General features: G+C 43.4%; 1 protein-coding gene across 1 annotated transcript in view; it reads left to right on the top strand.

Moving 5' to 3' along the window:
• Positions 1–12,129: 12,129 nt before the first annotated feature.
• Positions 12,130–15,080, top strand: part of adamtsl4 (ADAMTS-like 4) — a 31,799-nt gene continuing 28,848 nt past the window's right edge. Inside the window, exons 1-2 of the mRNA XM_084557361.1 lie at positions 12,130–12,419; positions 13,903–13,966. Coding sequence (XP_084413487.1) covers positions 12,403–12,419; positions 13,903–13,966 — 81 coding nt within the window. The 5' untranslated portion in view covers positions 12,130–12,402. The remainder of the gene's footprint in view (positions 12,420–13,902; positions 13,967–15,080) is intronic.

Below are 15,080 nucleotides of genomic sequence, written 5' to 3'. Positions count from 1 at the left end.
TTATCGTACTCTATATTATTATTTTATTCCTCTTATTATTTATTTCATTTCATTGTCTTCATTTCTATTATTTTCTAGTTTCTGAGAGCAGTAACAGGGATGAGTTGATGTCGGGGATTTTCTTCATTGAAAAGAAGGTTTTAAGCTCCAACAAATAGCTTTAAGTTATGTAAATGAACACCTACATGGCATTAATGCAAGAATATGTACTACTATAAAATTGAATTAGTGCATTTATGGATTGACAGCTTTCTGTTTCCCTCCTGTCATCTAATTACATGACAGCTTGAGTGGAAAAATAAGTCAATCTTCTGCTGCCTTTTCCTTTTTGGCATTCCTAACACAAAGAATAATGATAATGTTGAATAATATCAAAATCAGTGGCTGGCTCTAGAAAACTGTCAGTTACCATTAACTTTCCTGGGCGTTTCAGTACGCTGGTACACTGCCAGGACGGGCAAACAGTTTAATGAAATCACCTTGTTGAAAAAGTGGTGTGACGCCCATGAAAAGATCTCCCTACTTTGTGACATTTTTAAGACATATAAATTGATTGATTTAAGTAATTAACTGATCATGAAAAGTAATTATTTGCAGCCAAACGTGTTCACCATAGTTCTGTTTTTAAGGCCGTGCTCTCGCTCTGCTGCAGGCTTTGTCCAAAATGTGGAGATAAAGTACGACCCAGACAGCGCAGCCACCAGCCAACATTGCACAGTAGTTGCGTAGTGATGACATAGACCATTAACTCCAGTAAACACTCCTCAAATCTTTACTAGATAACCATATCTTTCTCCCTCCACTGTCCTTACTTCCCCGCTGTGCCCACCCTGCACACTTACTGTCTCTTCTCTCCACAAGACACAGCGGCCCTTCATTCACGTGGAGTCGCACAGAGTTCATAGGAAATTATTTTTAGCTGAAGAGACATGCCACAAAAGAAAGCTGCTGCGGGGGTCGGTTCACAAAAAAAGCTTTTTACCAGCAACGGTCAAAAGATTCATGTGGGCATAGATGGATATCTACAATTTAAGAATAGTGCAAATAGTGCAAGCTTGAGGAATTGCCAGTGTAACTAAAGTTAAAGGCCCTAAAAACTTTATTTTCTCAGCTAACTTCTTACGCTGAACCGTGAGTTTATTTAACATCATTTTTGTTTTTCTCGCTGATTTTAAGCCGGTAGGGCTGTGGCTTTGGTAACATTTGAATCAAATCCTTATGACATTTGGTGGGTGGGTTCCCAATCAGTGACTTAACAGTGAAATATGCTCTGTTTTAAAAACAGCCACAGTAGATGACATCTACAGATGGCTAGTTTTGTCCAGTTATATTCAGTTAGGACCACATGGGACAAACATAAAGCATCAACTCCACACCTATGACAAACTAGAAAGAGCAAGCAAATGTTTGGAAACTTTATTTTGCTAAAAGATGACTAAAATGATGCTGATCAAGGTACGGACTTATTTGATATAGTTAGACAAACGATTGTGTCATCTCTATGCTGAATCCAGTCTGATCAGTTTTTGAGTGTTGCTAAATAATACAGATGTTGGAGTTCACACCTGTGAAGCTGTTGTCTTCACACCTGTGTTTATTTTGGATTCAGGGATTGATACAGTGTTACATTTAACGTGGGTTTGGTTCTTACAGGACAATGGAGACAATGGAGACAAAGTTAAAGCAATCGAGACACTGCAAACAGTTTTGTCATTGGTCGTATGTTGTGGGACAGACTGGATTTTTTTCTTCCAAACATACATCAGGTATTGCTTACTTTTGTAATTAGATGGTAGTCATATCGTTACGGGGTGACACGTGTTCACACTGCATACAAACTGCTACCTGGAGCAGACTGAGACCACCGTCTCTGACCGGGTTCAGCTCAGTCGATTTGAAGTGGAGTATGATTGCTGTGTTCACACCAGCTCAATCGAACCGACCTGAGGGATAAACGCTCCCGGATTTAGAACTGCAACTTAAGTGTGATAGTCCTCTGAGATCTGACCTTTTCAGGGGCTTTAAGTCTACACTACAATAACAAACTGGTGGCAGTGGAAAAGTGTCTAGAGAAAGTATATAATAATAGAAAAACTTCTTCGTTGTGGCAAAATGCCAGATTTTGACGTCACCGTTGTCCTGGAAGCCCCTTTTTCCTGGAGGGAGGCGGGATGACGGTGACCCAGGCTGGGAGGCAGAGCCTAATAGACTGGCCGGGGTAAGATAAACAGGCCGGTCTGTATTGTTCTCCTGGTATCACAGAGGAGCTGTCATCCTGAGTGATTGAAGGCCGAACCTCCCAAAATAGGCCCTGTGAGGCCGTGCTGCCATTCCCTTCCACCCTGTTATAAATAACCTGTGTGTCTGTGTGTGTGTGCGCGTCCTGTGTACATGCATTTTACGGTTGTGTGTTAAAGAGTAGGAGTATGAAAGAAATCGAGTGTGTGGGCGAAAGGAGAGAAATGCGATCACTGCCAAGGCGGCCTTAGAAAGTGAAGCCACTGAAAACAATAACAGGAGGTCTGTGAGCCTCCGAGCCAAACGGTGACAGGGACCCAGCGGTCAAGACCCTCCGCTGACCTCTTAATACACACATTCAGATGTGCGTGCAGTAATAGTACACCCCCTCTCCTGCCAATATACGGTCCTCATTATTCCAAGTCATCTGTGTGTGCTCGTGCCTTTGTGTGTGCGTGTTTAAGTCAGTATGTTTGGATAGGGGCTTGTAAATTACTACCTGAGGGAATAACACCACATAATTTAGTGTTTACTCCGTCCAACAGGTGTCCCGGAGATAAATGTTTTTCATGCAAATATGTATATATAACAGCTCTAAAGCCTCGAGCAGCTAGTTGGAGACTCTTTTTCTTGTGCAGCTGCTCTGAGCAACACTTAAGAAAAAATAGTTTCTTTTAAGTGTAAGTCAGTTTAGGAATAAGGCTGTCAGACAGCCTCCCACTTTTTGGATACCCCAAAACCTCAGCCCACCCGCACTGCCTCAGCTCGCTTTTCCAGTAACTCTTCTGGGTCCAGTTCAGAACCAATTCTCAGTTTGTGTAGAAACAGTCTCTGGGTTTGTTGCTTCTTATTTGATCTGGCTCCTCTCTAAACCCGTCAGCCGGGCTCCACTCTAATCCACCAGTGTGCACTTCACGCCTCTGATTTAAATGCGCGCTCGCGCTTGGCTTTAGATTAATTTTGAAGTAATGGATGCTTCGGTATGTACACACTGAGCCTGCGATTGTGCCAAGCTGGTAGAAGTCACTCACACTAAGACACACAGATAGCTCGCAGCTCAGCACAGTAGATTACAGTCTCAATCTGGCCTCAGTCTGCTCCAAAGTATGTCTGCTATGCTGGACACACTGCTGACCTGATTTCCTATCCTCTCATCGGAGCAGGATACCTAGAGGGAGCAGAAAGAGGCCAGGGAGAAAAAGCCTTTCTCCAATCAATAGCCTCTGTGTGAAAGAGGCATTTGGTTTATTGTTCTAGTCAACCTGTTGAATCGCTCTCGGGTGGGAGGAGTTTATAGGTTCAAGGGAAGGTCAGAGGTCATGTTGACTCCCAGGCCAGTTTAGTAAGCAAGGAGAATAAATCAAGCCCCTCTGTAAATTTACTGTTGCCATTCTTCCCTCACAGCAACTCACTGTAAATTCCTACTTTTTTTTTTATGAGCAGGAGCAAAGAAAGGACGGGCTCGGGAAGCAAGCACCAGTTTTGAATTTTCTTGGGCGAGTTTCGTGCCAACGTGCATGTGGAAAACACCCATGCTCTGGTATCCCGTACTTGTGCTTGTTCAAATGTTCTAGACGCAGAAAGAACCAGAGCAGACTTAAGAGGCAGTAAAAATAATAATAAAAAAAAAATCTGACAGAAAAACCGAGGTTGGGACATAAATCTACACCGAAAACATTTCCAAGATTCACGAGAAGTGTTCAAAACTGATTGATGTAATTGATCTAGTTTTTTATTATGTAACACAAAAGAAACATAGTGGATGTAGGGAGGAAATCATAATGATGATATCAGCGTCATTTATCACTGTTTATTATGACAAACCAGACGGTGATTTATGAAGGATAACATTCACTGTAGAAAGCAGATGAAGTAATTTAATTACCCAACTGTGTTCATTCAGAAAGTCGTTCAGTGTCATTGATCTAATCTCAATGTGCTGTGCAGAAGGGAAGCCATGGTGGAGGAAGAGGAGGAGGCTGACCTTAGGCTTTGACCTCAGGTTGTTTTCAGAATTCCTTCTTTTCATTGGTAACTTAAACCTGCCGAGGGGAGGAGAGACAGATCAGGCAGTTCATGCAAGGCTAAAGGAAGGGAGGGTGCTGGAGCGCACAGCCATATCTTTGGCGTAGATGTGGTTCGGCGCATGTTTGGGTTCATCGTAAATCGCTATTTCTAAACTATTTCTGGGTTTGGTGTCACTGGAATAATTTCTTTTCAATATTTTTAAACTCGCTTAAATGTGGTGGTGAGGTTTCTGGAGTCCTATCAAACTGGCTTAAACTTCTATTTGTGAATGTGTGAGTTTTATGCATTTGTTTCTTTATAAGGGACAAATACAGAAAGACAGTGGCAAGTGCCGAGGGTAATTTCTAACATTAGTTCCTTGACGGCCATCGCCAAACTGTCATCAGGATTCATATTACTATTTATCAATCCTGTGAATGTACGATAAAATCAGACAGAAGCTGATATTACAAAGCATAGAACATATTTAACATGAGCTCTTAGACTTTACCCAGAAAGTTTTAAAATCCCAGATCTGCTTTAAACTGACAGGGTGTGAATCCAGGTGGTTGGACTTTTAACTGAAAATGCACTTTACTCCAAGGAAGCCTTACTGTGTCTCATTCTGCACTTTCCTTCTGATGTATCTCCAGTGTTAACCTAAAGTTATGAAAGTATTACAAATTAGTGTTGCTAAATGTTGGAGACGCTTAAGCGTAGGTGTAAGATTAGAGTATTTAACAACACTGTTTTTAAATTTTACAATGATGAAATCACTGCAATTTCTTGGCCTAAACCTTGGATAGCTTGATTACAAAAGGATATAAGTGGTTTTATAGTGGAGTCTGGTGTCTGAGACCAAGACGTTAGGCAGCCTGAGAGATGAGAGAAAAGAAATGTAGCATGCATGATTGATAGAGCTGTATGAAATGGTAATCAGTGTCTGATTTGCCTACTTATTTGTGAACCGGTGCTTGTGTCTAATGCCTGTAATTCTCCAGTTCTTATATGGGAAATTATTTCAGACTAAAGATGCAGATGAAGGGTACCCTGATTCGTGGAATGAACATGCAACAAAATCTGTCTTGTAAAATAAAGGAGCAGTTCAACATATTGAGAAAAAGTTTTAGAAAAGAAAACTGAACTCTGGTCTTATGTATGTAAATAAAATGTGAAGTTTTCCAGGTTTTGTTTAAAGGTTAAGAAAATCACCTACCAGCTCTTCCGACTTTACACGTTGTATCTTGTTTGTTTGATGTCAAACCCTGAGGTGTGAAGCTGGCAAGATGATAAACTCCTGTTTTTAAGTCTCCGCAATGTCTAGTTTCACTTACACCTCAGATAATATTTTGGTGGAGATGTTTCTGTTGAGGTTGGATTACAATTCAAGCAAAGCCGTCTGCTTCCTCAGGGCCCCAAATTCCCATTCACCTTGAATCATTTATTATGTTCGTTTAAATGCAAATTCGTGTGGGAATATGCACCATTCTGTGCACAGTATCAGCTCAGATGATAGGGGCCTCTCACGGCCCAGCATTATTAACCAGTCTTGCGTCTCTGTTGTGTCGAGATCTGGGCCCCTCAGCACAACAGTCGGTCGGCGCTCATGGTGCATAACTTGGCATACAGCTGTATGTGCATGAGTAAATAGATTAAAAAAAAAAAAAAAAAGAGCTTTTTTGAATTAATTTTGGAGTTTTGGCAATTTTAAGTATATGTATAAAATCTATATATGTGCCTGTGTGTGTGCATAGACAGATTTCAACTATGCTTGCCTTTGCCAATCGGTCAAGCCACAACTTTGGTCCAAATATGTCAACTGTTGGGTGGATATTTGGTTATTTTATGAGACAGATATTCATGGTTCCCGGAGGAATGATCCCGGTGTCTTTGGTAATCCCCGCTTCCTTGGAGGATGACATTTGTGGTTTTCAGTACTTTCAACTATTTAATGGATTGCTATGAAATGTGGTTCTCCTCTACGGAGTCTGTCAGCTGTACTTATATGGGATTATTATCATGCCATCATTTGAAACCGTAATTTTGCAAGACTGAAACAACTTTGGAAGTGTGTATATTGTTATGAAAGTGCGAAACAAGATAAAAAATCTTGTTAAATATTATTTTATATTTAGAATTTTCCTTCTTCACAACTCAAGTTTTGAAAGTTCGGGAACTGTGAAACTGTTTTTAAAGGATGAGGCTTAGTTTTGGAACGTTCAAGGATATATATTTAATTAAGTCAGAATCTGATTGTCTGGTCTCCTAGAGACGTGGACATTCATTCATTCATCTTCTCCTGTTAAGGGTCGTGGGGTCTGCTGGAGCCTATTACAGCTGTCATTGGGCGAGAGGCGGTGTACACCTGGACAGGTCGCCAGTCTGTCGCAGGGCTAACACAGAGAGACAGACAACCATTCACACTCACACTCACACCTACGGCCAATTTAGAATCACCAATTAACCTAATGAGCATGTCTTTGGACGGTGGGAGGAAGCCGGAGTACCCGGAGAGAACCCACGCAGACACAGGGAGAACATGCAAACTCCACACAGAAAGGCCCAGTTGGCCCATGGATTCGAACCCGGGACCTTTTTGCTGTGAGGCATCAGTGCTAACCACTGAATGCTTGCTGAATTTCAGTCCAACCATTAACCATTTAATTTTATTATTTGTTTTTGCAGTTTCAAAGTATGACAGAACATGAATCCAACAATCTCGATGTGTTGTACTCGATTTGCAGGTTGATGCGCTAAGCTAAGCCGGTCAACATCATTTTCACGGCATTTTGAGCATATTAGCATGCTTGAAGTTAGCATTTAGCTCAAAACAATACTGTTACTAATGATCACCCACTAGTGCAACTGTTAAACGTGGTTTACTATACTCCTGCAAGAGATAAGCATTTCTACATGTGTGCTGGTTTATCTGCATTGTTCTGTAATTATGCTAAAACGGCGGCTTGTCAGCTGTGTTGACTTTCTTTGTGGACCCTTAAACAATGGCAGCTGAAACTGAGAGCCTCATGTTGCAGTTGAGGTTAATAAATGCTCCACAGTTACCTTCACCAAAATCACTGCAACACACAAAATAGAGAAGATATCTGTGTAGTTTGTATCTGGGAGGGAGAATATTCTGTGCTTCTCTTGCCACTGAGAGACTTGAAGAACTAAATACATTCAGACAAATCACAGCTGTTACAGTCTGCGTCTCTGCGACGTGCAGTTACATCTCTGGGGAGGTGTATATCAGATGTACCCTGCAGGGTCCTGCGTGGCTCTGACGCAGAACCGTAAATCTGGTTCTCGTCTTTCACCGTATCAGCATACCTATCCAACTTTCCCATCTAACATTATTCTGATCATCATAAGCATTAGCGCCACCAGAGCTATTCAGCTGCCGTCTGTACCAGTCATATTTTTGCATCCGATCTTTACCGAACAAGTTTGTGAATTAATTTTTTTTTTTACGTCAAATGTAGAACAGTGATTGAAATTTAATCACGCCTGATGTGCCCAGGATCTGTCATCAGAGGCCACGAATGAAGAAGGGAAGGAATTTATAATCAGCAGCAGTTAATTGAAACGCAGGAACACTTAGTGGTCTGTAACCAGTCGACCGTGAACATACCGGCGTGTTCATCACCCAGCCGTGTCATTGCTTTCTATCTCTCTGTGTCTCCTGTGCCAAGCCATACCATATGTGTCTGTTCACACAGACATACAGTACATCCTGCTGAGTTGTTATGACGTTGTCATGTGTACGTATTTGGACCAGTGGTTTTTGTGAATGGGCAACAATTGTTCTTTGTGTGGGTAATTGGAACAAGATTATTTCAGCAGTTTCAGCCAATTAGGCCACAGCTGAGCTGACCTCTCTCTCTCCCTCTCATGTTCTCGTCTTGCCAGAGACGACTGTAACTCCTGATTAGAGCGCTCCAACCAGCGTCTATCTTATGTCCCGCTTTTTTGCCTTTTTTTAAGTAATCTCCCCACCTAAGGTATACCTACTGAGCTCCCGGGTTTGCACTTTCACAGAAATGAACTTCTGGCTAAAGTAATTTTAGTGAAATAGTATCTCTCCAAACCAGACTGTAAAGATGTCAGTCGATTTCTCCTCCGGCTCTTTGCGCCCTTTCCAGAGCACACATGCCCCGCTTTGATCCCGACCCTGGCACAGGATTGGTGGAATGGAGCAAATATTGACTCCATCTGAGCCAGACAAATCACTCCTCCTTCCTGCGTTCCTTCTCTTTTACTCTCCTTAACACTTGCTCAGTTCCCGTCTAATCTGCCATTACCTCTTTCTCTCCCATTCCCTTTCATCCCCTTTCTGCTGCTGCCTTTCTTTTCACTCCCTTTGTGTCCCCGTCTGTCATTCTCTCCCTCCCTCCCTCTCTCTCTCTCTCTCTCTCCTCGGGTCTTCTCAGGCTGTCAGTTCTCTTAGGTCGGGCCTCTCCTCATCTTCTCCTTTGCTTTCATAGAGTTCAGTCCATGGCTCTCTCTGTCTGAGGCTAGTTTGGATTTCACACTGTCCACATGAATACCTGTCAGCTATATGCTGCTGCCTTAAGCCTGGAACATACTTATTCATCTGTGAATCCTCAAACATGCACAGGCAAAGTGTGAATGCATTCATGACGGTATGTGCCGACATACTTTCATGTGATGCCCATATGTGCTGCAGTAGTAGTAAACCTTTAACAAGGGTTTGGGTTAGATAATGCACAGATTATGTGGGACAGATTTTGTTGATGCTTACTCATTCTACTGGGAGCTGTAGATTCAGAACAGGATTAAAGCCGGAGTTATATTTCTGCAAAGATATATGCAAACATCCAATGATACCACATCCCAAATCTCAACAAAGCACTGTGTGAACCTGCTGTACCTACGATCTATGTTTACATGACACCTAGAGAAGGATATTACAGCCAAACATGTTGAATATATTGGAGAGAAGGGAGGCTCAGAGACATTCACTGTCTGACTATCACGATGTATGACTCAAAATCTGTGCCACTGCGAGTCCAGTAGAGGATGTGGAAAACCATATCCTGTGCTGGTGGTGATGGTAGTGGTAATCTCTGCAAACATTTCTATGCTAATCCATCAGATAGTTTCTCAAGTATTTCATTTTCCGCTTAAAGTGATGGACCAACCATCGGGTAAACAGATAAAAACGAGATGGCGACACCTTTTCTTTCCTCCCTCCCACGCAAAGTTGATTAAATGCATCTTTGTTGCAGCATGTTTCAGCTCTGACGCTTCTCCCTCTCATTAAGTTAAGTCTTCTCTTCTTACTAAAACTGCATGACACGAACAGGAACACGACTGATCTGCCCCCTCGTCTCCTCTTTTTTTTTTTGTAACCTAGTTAATCTTGTCTTGCTGCTTTTACAGGAGGCAGCCTGTGGAGGTCCATCCCTGGCCCGCAGAAGCCCGGAGGCCTCATTAGCTTTTAACAGTAAAGGGGTCGAGAGCCTGCTGTGTCTGGGCTTGAGGCTGGGGCGTGTGTGTGTGTGTGTTTTCTGGAGGCAGGGTGTGTGTACATGCAAGAAGTTTCTCAAGTGATTTATCACTCCCACAGGGCCATGCTACTCTGATCTGCAGTGCTATTACTCAGATCAGCCAGCCGAGACAAATAACAGATCTGCTGCTACATATAGACCTCCCTGGACACACACAAACACACAACATCTGTGTGTTGTGGCGACTAGTTGGGGCAGACATGTTGCTAATCAGAGTCCTGTGGTTGGTGGTGCATGTCGGTGGGCTAGGACGTAAGTTATTGCCTCTCTGAGATCCATAGAAAGTGAGATAGGGAAAGAATAAAGATACAGATAGAGAGTGGGAGGAAGGGAGCAGAGGGCTATAAGTGGTTACGGGCCACTGGTGGTCATGGCAATGACCTCTGGCTAATTGTAGTTACTGATAGACATGGTGCTTAGAAGCACAGAGATATCTATTTCACTAATCACACACAAAAAATCCCCTATATGCGACTATATGCACATTTACTCTCTGGAATCTGCCCTCATATCTTTCTCGATGCGCCTTTTACATTCGCTTTTTTAGTTTGACAGATCAAATCTCAAACCCACGCTGTAATGTGGTTAAGTCTTCAGTTGTTGGCTCTCAGTGGGTCTTTGAAGTCACTAATCTCCGTCACCATCGCCGCGTCCATGTTGTAGGATGCCTGTCCAAGAAAAGCAGCAGGCCTTGCCCTGGGACATCTCAAGCTCTGGGTGTGTTAATATGTGGTCGACCATAACTCACTTCATACACGCCCTCCTTTCCCCTCGTCGGCCTCTCTCACATTTCCACCACGTCGCTTCTCTACTTCGTGTAGCAGCAGGGTGAGAAATGTTAATGAGGAGATTAGAGTAGTGTCCTTGAGCAAAATAATATCTTAACAACTCTGGAGGCACTGTGATCGTCATCCTCGAGGCTCTGGTCCCCAGAGGGTGCGTAGTAAACAAGCTAGTCAAATAGCTAAAGTATTACAGCTCGTTTTCCCCCAACTTTCTGCTCTGTTCCCCTTCTCCGGCTGTCTTCTCATGCGCTGCTTTTTAGCCCTCGCCTCTCTCTGTTTATCTTTGTGAAGCTGAACATGTTTTGAATGAATGTAAATCAAATCCAGAATCCAGTGCATATTTAAAAGAAGTGCCAGAGTCTAAAAATAAGAAGGTCCTTTTAATAAAATTTCTAAATGAATTTGTTATAATTAAAGGAAACAGGAAATAGTCCTTCCTGAGCTTTAAATTTGCAATACACTTTTTGATTTATGCTTTATCGGATTATGGAAAAATCCATTTTCCTCTGTAATGTGATTGAATCTGTCAACTTTAATACGGACAAGACGAATACCAGCTCTCATTTGTGCAACTAAAGATGCTTCTTGTTTGTACGTATCCTGCCTTGATTCGTGTCCTTGAGTTTTTCAAGTTTTTCAAACACTTTTTTAAACACAGCTAACAAGTTAAGTTCTCAAAATTTAAAACAGTGCAAGATTCCTGAAAAACTGAGTAAACACACACAGAAGTTTTCATCTTTCCCCTCTCCACCACCATGTCACGCTTCGCAGTCCCCCGTGGCCTGTTTTTGTTGTTTTAGGATACTGCACTGGAAAAGGCCGGCGGATTGCAACCAAATAAATGACGGGTAAACAAGCTGGCACGGGGAAGTTTTCACATCTGCTTCAAAGCTGAGACGCACATATATAGACACGTACACACACACAGAGAGAGAGTCATTAATCATGCACAGAAGTGGCATGTCCCTTGGGTGCACTTATCTCAGCTCCAAATTGGTCGAGCATGTCTTTAAATGTGATTTAACTGTTATGAGACATGTTTGTATCCTTTAAGCATATCTTTATCCAGTGCGTCAACAGCTACATTTCATCCATGCAGAATAAAAGATTGATAGCTTTCCCCTTTGAACGTCGACTGTTTGCCACAGTATTAGTATTTGGCAGCATATTAAGCTCATAATGCTTTGTACTTCCCCAACAAAGTGTCGCCGATGCGGATGCTGCCAGCTCAGGGTTGTTTCTGACAATGAGCTGATCATTACTACCGATCAGTGTGACCTAGTACAATGGAGCATTCTTATGTTGGATTGTGCAACTAAGAAAGCGGCTCTGAGAGTTGTTATAGCTTAGTCAGGGCCCATAGTTTATATGTGTGTGTGTAAGAGAGTGAGAGAGGGAGACAGAGGGAGTGTATGGTTCGTGCGTGTGAAAGAGAGAGAGAGTTGTGTAATCTGTCCATTTTGTGTCTCCTGTCTACCCCCTCTTCTCACTCTTTTTCTCTCCCTCTCTCCCCAGTGGCCCCCTGGCTGCTAGGCGTCACACCAGTTTATAATAAGGACCCAAAAAAAAGTTGTGACTGAAAGGGGGGAGAAAAAAAAACGGAACCCTTCCCACTCTCTAGAAATCACGGGGAGTGACTGTGACAGGAGGAAGGGGACAGAAAGAGAAAGAGAGAGAAAGAGAAAGAGAGAGAGAGGGAGAGAGCAGAAGAACGGGCGCTTTTCTCACCAGGACTTTATCACGTTTCTTTCAGGACTGCACGGACCTGAACGGACCACCAACCTGGACTGATAATCAATACAGCCGAGCGGAGTCTTAACTGTGCGGGATACTCTTGGAACATGCGGCTCGGTTTCAGGTAAAACTTTGACGTATGGAGCTGCACCCCGCTGCCTCTCAGTCCGCTTCAACACATCGCCACATGTGGGGTGCTGCATCCTCCTTTCAGCGGGCAGGGTGTTGTTTATGTTGACCGTAGAGGAGTTTTTGGAAAGTTGTTTAGACTAGAAGTTTTTGGTTTTACGCACGATGCCTGCTCGCTGCGCACTGGGCGCCGAGCGGGGTAGATGATAGGAATTTACCCGAAGGCGTCTGGGTTTAGGTTAGCGAACTTTCTGTCTCCTCAGGGCGGATTTTTGTGTGATTTCTTTTCTCCCCCTCTGATGTAAATCTCTCCCTCTCTCCCTTCCCCTGTCCCCGCGGCTCTAAGTTTATTCTACAATGTGCCACTGTAGCGGCCAGGGAAACGTGGACTCGGGTAGGGGGTCGTTACTTCGGCCCGAGCGGCTCTGTTGTGTCGGACTGTGCAGGACCTTTGTCTGTGTTTTTCGGGGTAATTGTGTAGTCTGGTGTGGGGAAGCTTCCAGAGACCGCGGCGGTGCACCACACTGGGAAGAAGGGACCAATTACTCTGCCTACATGTGGCTTGCGGACTGGTGATTGCGGTGATGGTTTGGTTCTCGTGGTGAGCGCTGAAATGTCCATCTAAGTCGTTTAGTATCATGTTCCGGCTATTTCCCTGGCAAATGGGGAGATTGTGTTCCACTTGTTTTCGCTGCACTTGTTTCGTTTTTATGGAGGTTGTTGAGATAATTACAGACAGCCTTACTTTCGGCTGAAACAAGCGCGTTTAGCTTTTTCACATTCAATCCTCACCGTCTCAGTGTCAAATTGAGACTCAGTAACGGATTAAACTACTTTTCAGGTGATCAGCTTTTGCTCAACTCAGACTGGAATGAGTCACAATTCCTAATACACATTCCTGCCAAAAACACCCCCACCGATCTCCTCTCTTGAACATCAGTCATCAAATACAGTACAAGATGATTTTGGATGTTGAATCAGATTGTGAGTGTGTGTGTGTGTGTGTTGTAATCCCATACCCTCATGGTGTGTACAATCTGAGAGAGAGGCATGCGGAGGGAAAACAGGCTTGCTGTTTAAACCCATTAGTTTGTTAATGCCTCCCAGGCTTCGTCAGATTGATTGAGATGTTTCCCTGCGAACCTTGAGGGGAAAAATAAACTTTCGTTCACCTCTCTTTGAGCCCACCTGAAGCGGGAAGGAAAGTGTCTTAATTGGTTCCTAAAGTACACTTAGGTCGCTGGAACATGTGATGCAACATGTCAAATAAATGTATGTTGAAGGAGAAAGTTCAAGAAAGTTGATGAGCAGAGGACAGAGAATAATGAAAGTCTGTGTGGGTTGGGACACCGTATAGCGGCAGTTTGAGGCTTAGGTCATGGAATAGTGTGCTTTATAAAAGACCGTATTCACCCAGCTGATATTCTAAATCCTGCCTGTCTGCGCGGTCTTTCAGCCTCTGTTCTTTGTCCTTTTAGGCTCTGTGTGCTGTGGGGATTTGTGGTGGTTGCGACCTCCGTGACCAAAGCAGCCAAAAGGAAGGTGAGTCATTAGATCATCAACGGCGTCACTATAGAGGGGTGAGAGGTGACAGCAGTTAAAGGAGAGGTTCAACTCTGTCCTAAAGCAGCGCTCACATGCTCAGGATGCTGAAAATGCTCCTTCTGTCCGGCTAGGGTAACAAAATCAGTAGTCTTCACGCTTTTTTAGAAATGAATGCTGAAGTTCAACTGCAACTGATGTGTGGCTTCAGTCAGATCAAGTGGGTATGTTCCAGAGTTACTAGGCAGGGATTCAGACAGTGGTGTGCACTTCCCTGTATCAGACACCAAGACACTGCACTAAAGCAGCAACTAGTTAATCTAAAATAGCTAAAATTGCACAATAACTAGTAAAGAATGCATTGTCGACGTGTTTTTAATTGAACAATGCAGCATCTTGTCTGTTGAACAGCAGCAGAAGCACAGCCTGGTTCTAATTTTTTGCTGGACGACCCTGTGTTGGAAGCCTGGCCGCACCATTTGACTGCTTTCAAGTGAATGTCAGGGCTGTGTTTTATCACACAGGGAGATGAAGAATTTATTGGAACCATGAAACAATACTTTATTATCTTTCAGTTTGTCCAAAGAAATTTTAAGCAAAAAAAGGATGAAGAAAAAAACTCTCCTTCACTGGAAATTGGTTATGCCAGTAAGGATTAAAGCCTCAAATTACTCTTTCATTGTAATATATATAAAGAGACCCAGTGTTGTACCAGTTTTTACCCAGAATGTCAGAGCTACTCACCTGTCTGGTTCAGGCCTGGTGTAACAGTGTCTCTGGAGTTTAACCAGTAGCTCTAAAGGTCGGCGGTGGCTGCTGCGGGGTCACTGCACGGAGCTCATTAAGGGTCCCAGTTATGTGGCAGCTGTGTGTTTGATGTCACTCAATATGACAGAGCACACCTCCCCTCTGCACACACACTCGGCCCCCCATCTCCCCTCGTTTCCCTCGCCCCTTTCTGTTACCTTTCCTCCCACCCTCCTGCTATTTTACCGCAGACAGCGACAGGAACTCCTTTAAACTGCTGGCGATAATCCCAGGCACATATATAGAAACACCTGTCCATTCTCTCCCATCCACAAACCGTTTGTACAGTGTGTTTACTTGCACCTCT

Source organism: Chelon labrosus (assembly GCF_963514085.1).
Source record: "Chelon labrosus genome assembly, chromosome: 12".
Classification (NCBI taxonomy): domain Eukaryota; kingdom Metazoa; phylum Chordata; class Actinopteri; order Mugiliformes; family Mugilidae; genus Chelon; species Chelon labrosus.
This window is presented reverse-complemented; position numbering and strand designations above follow the sequence as displayed.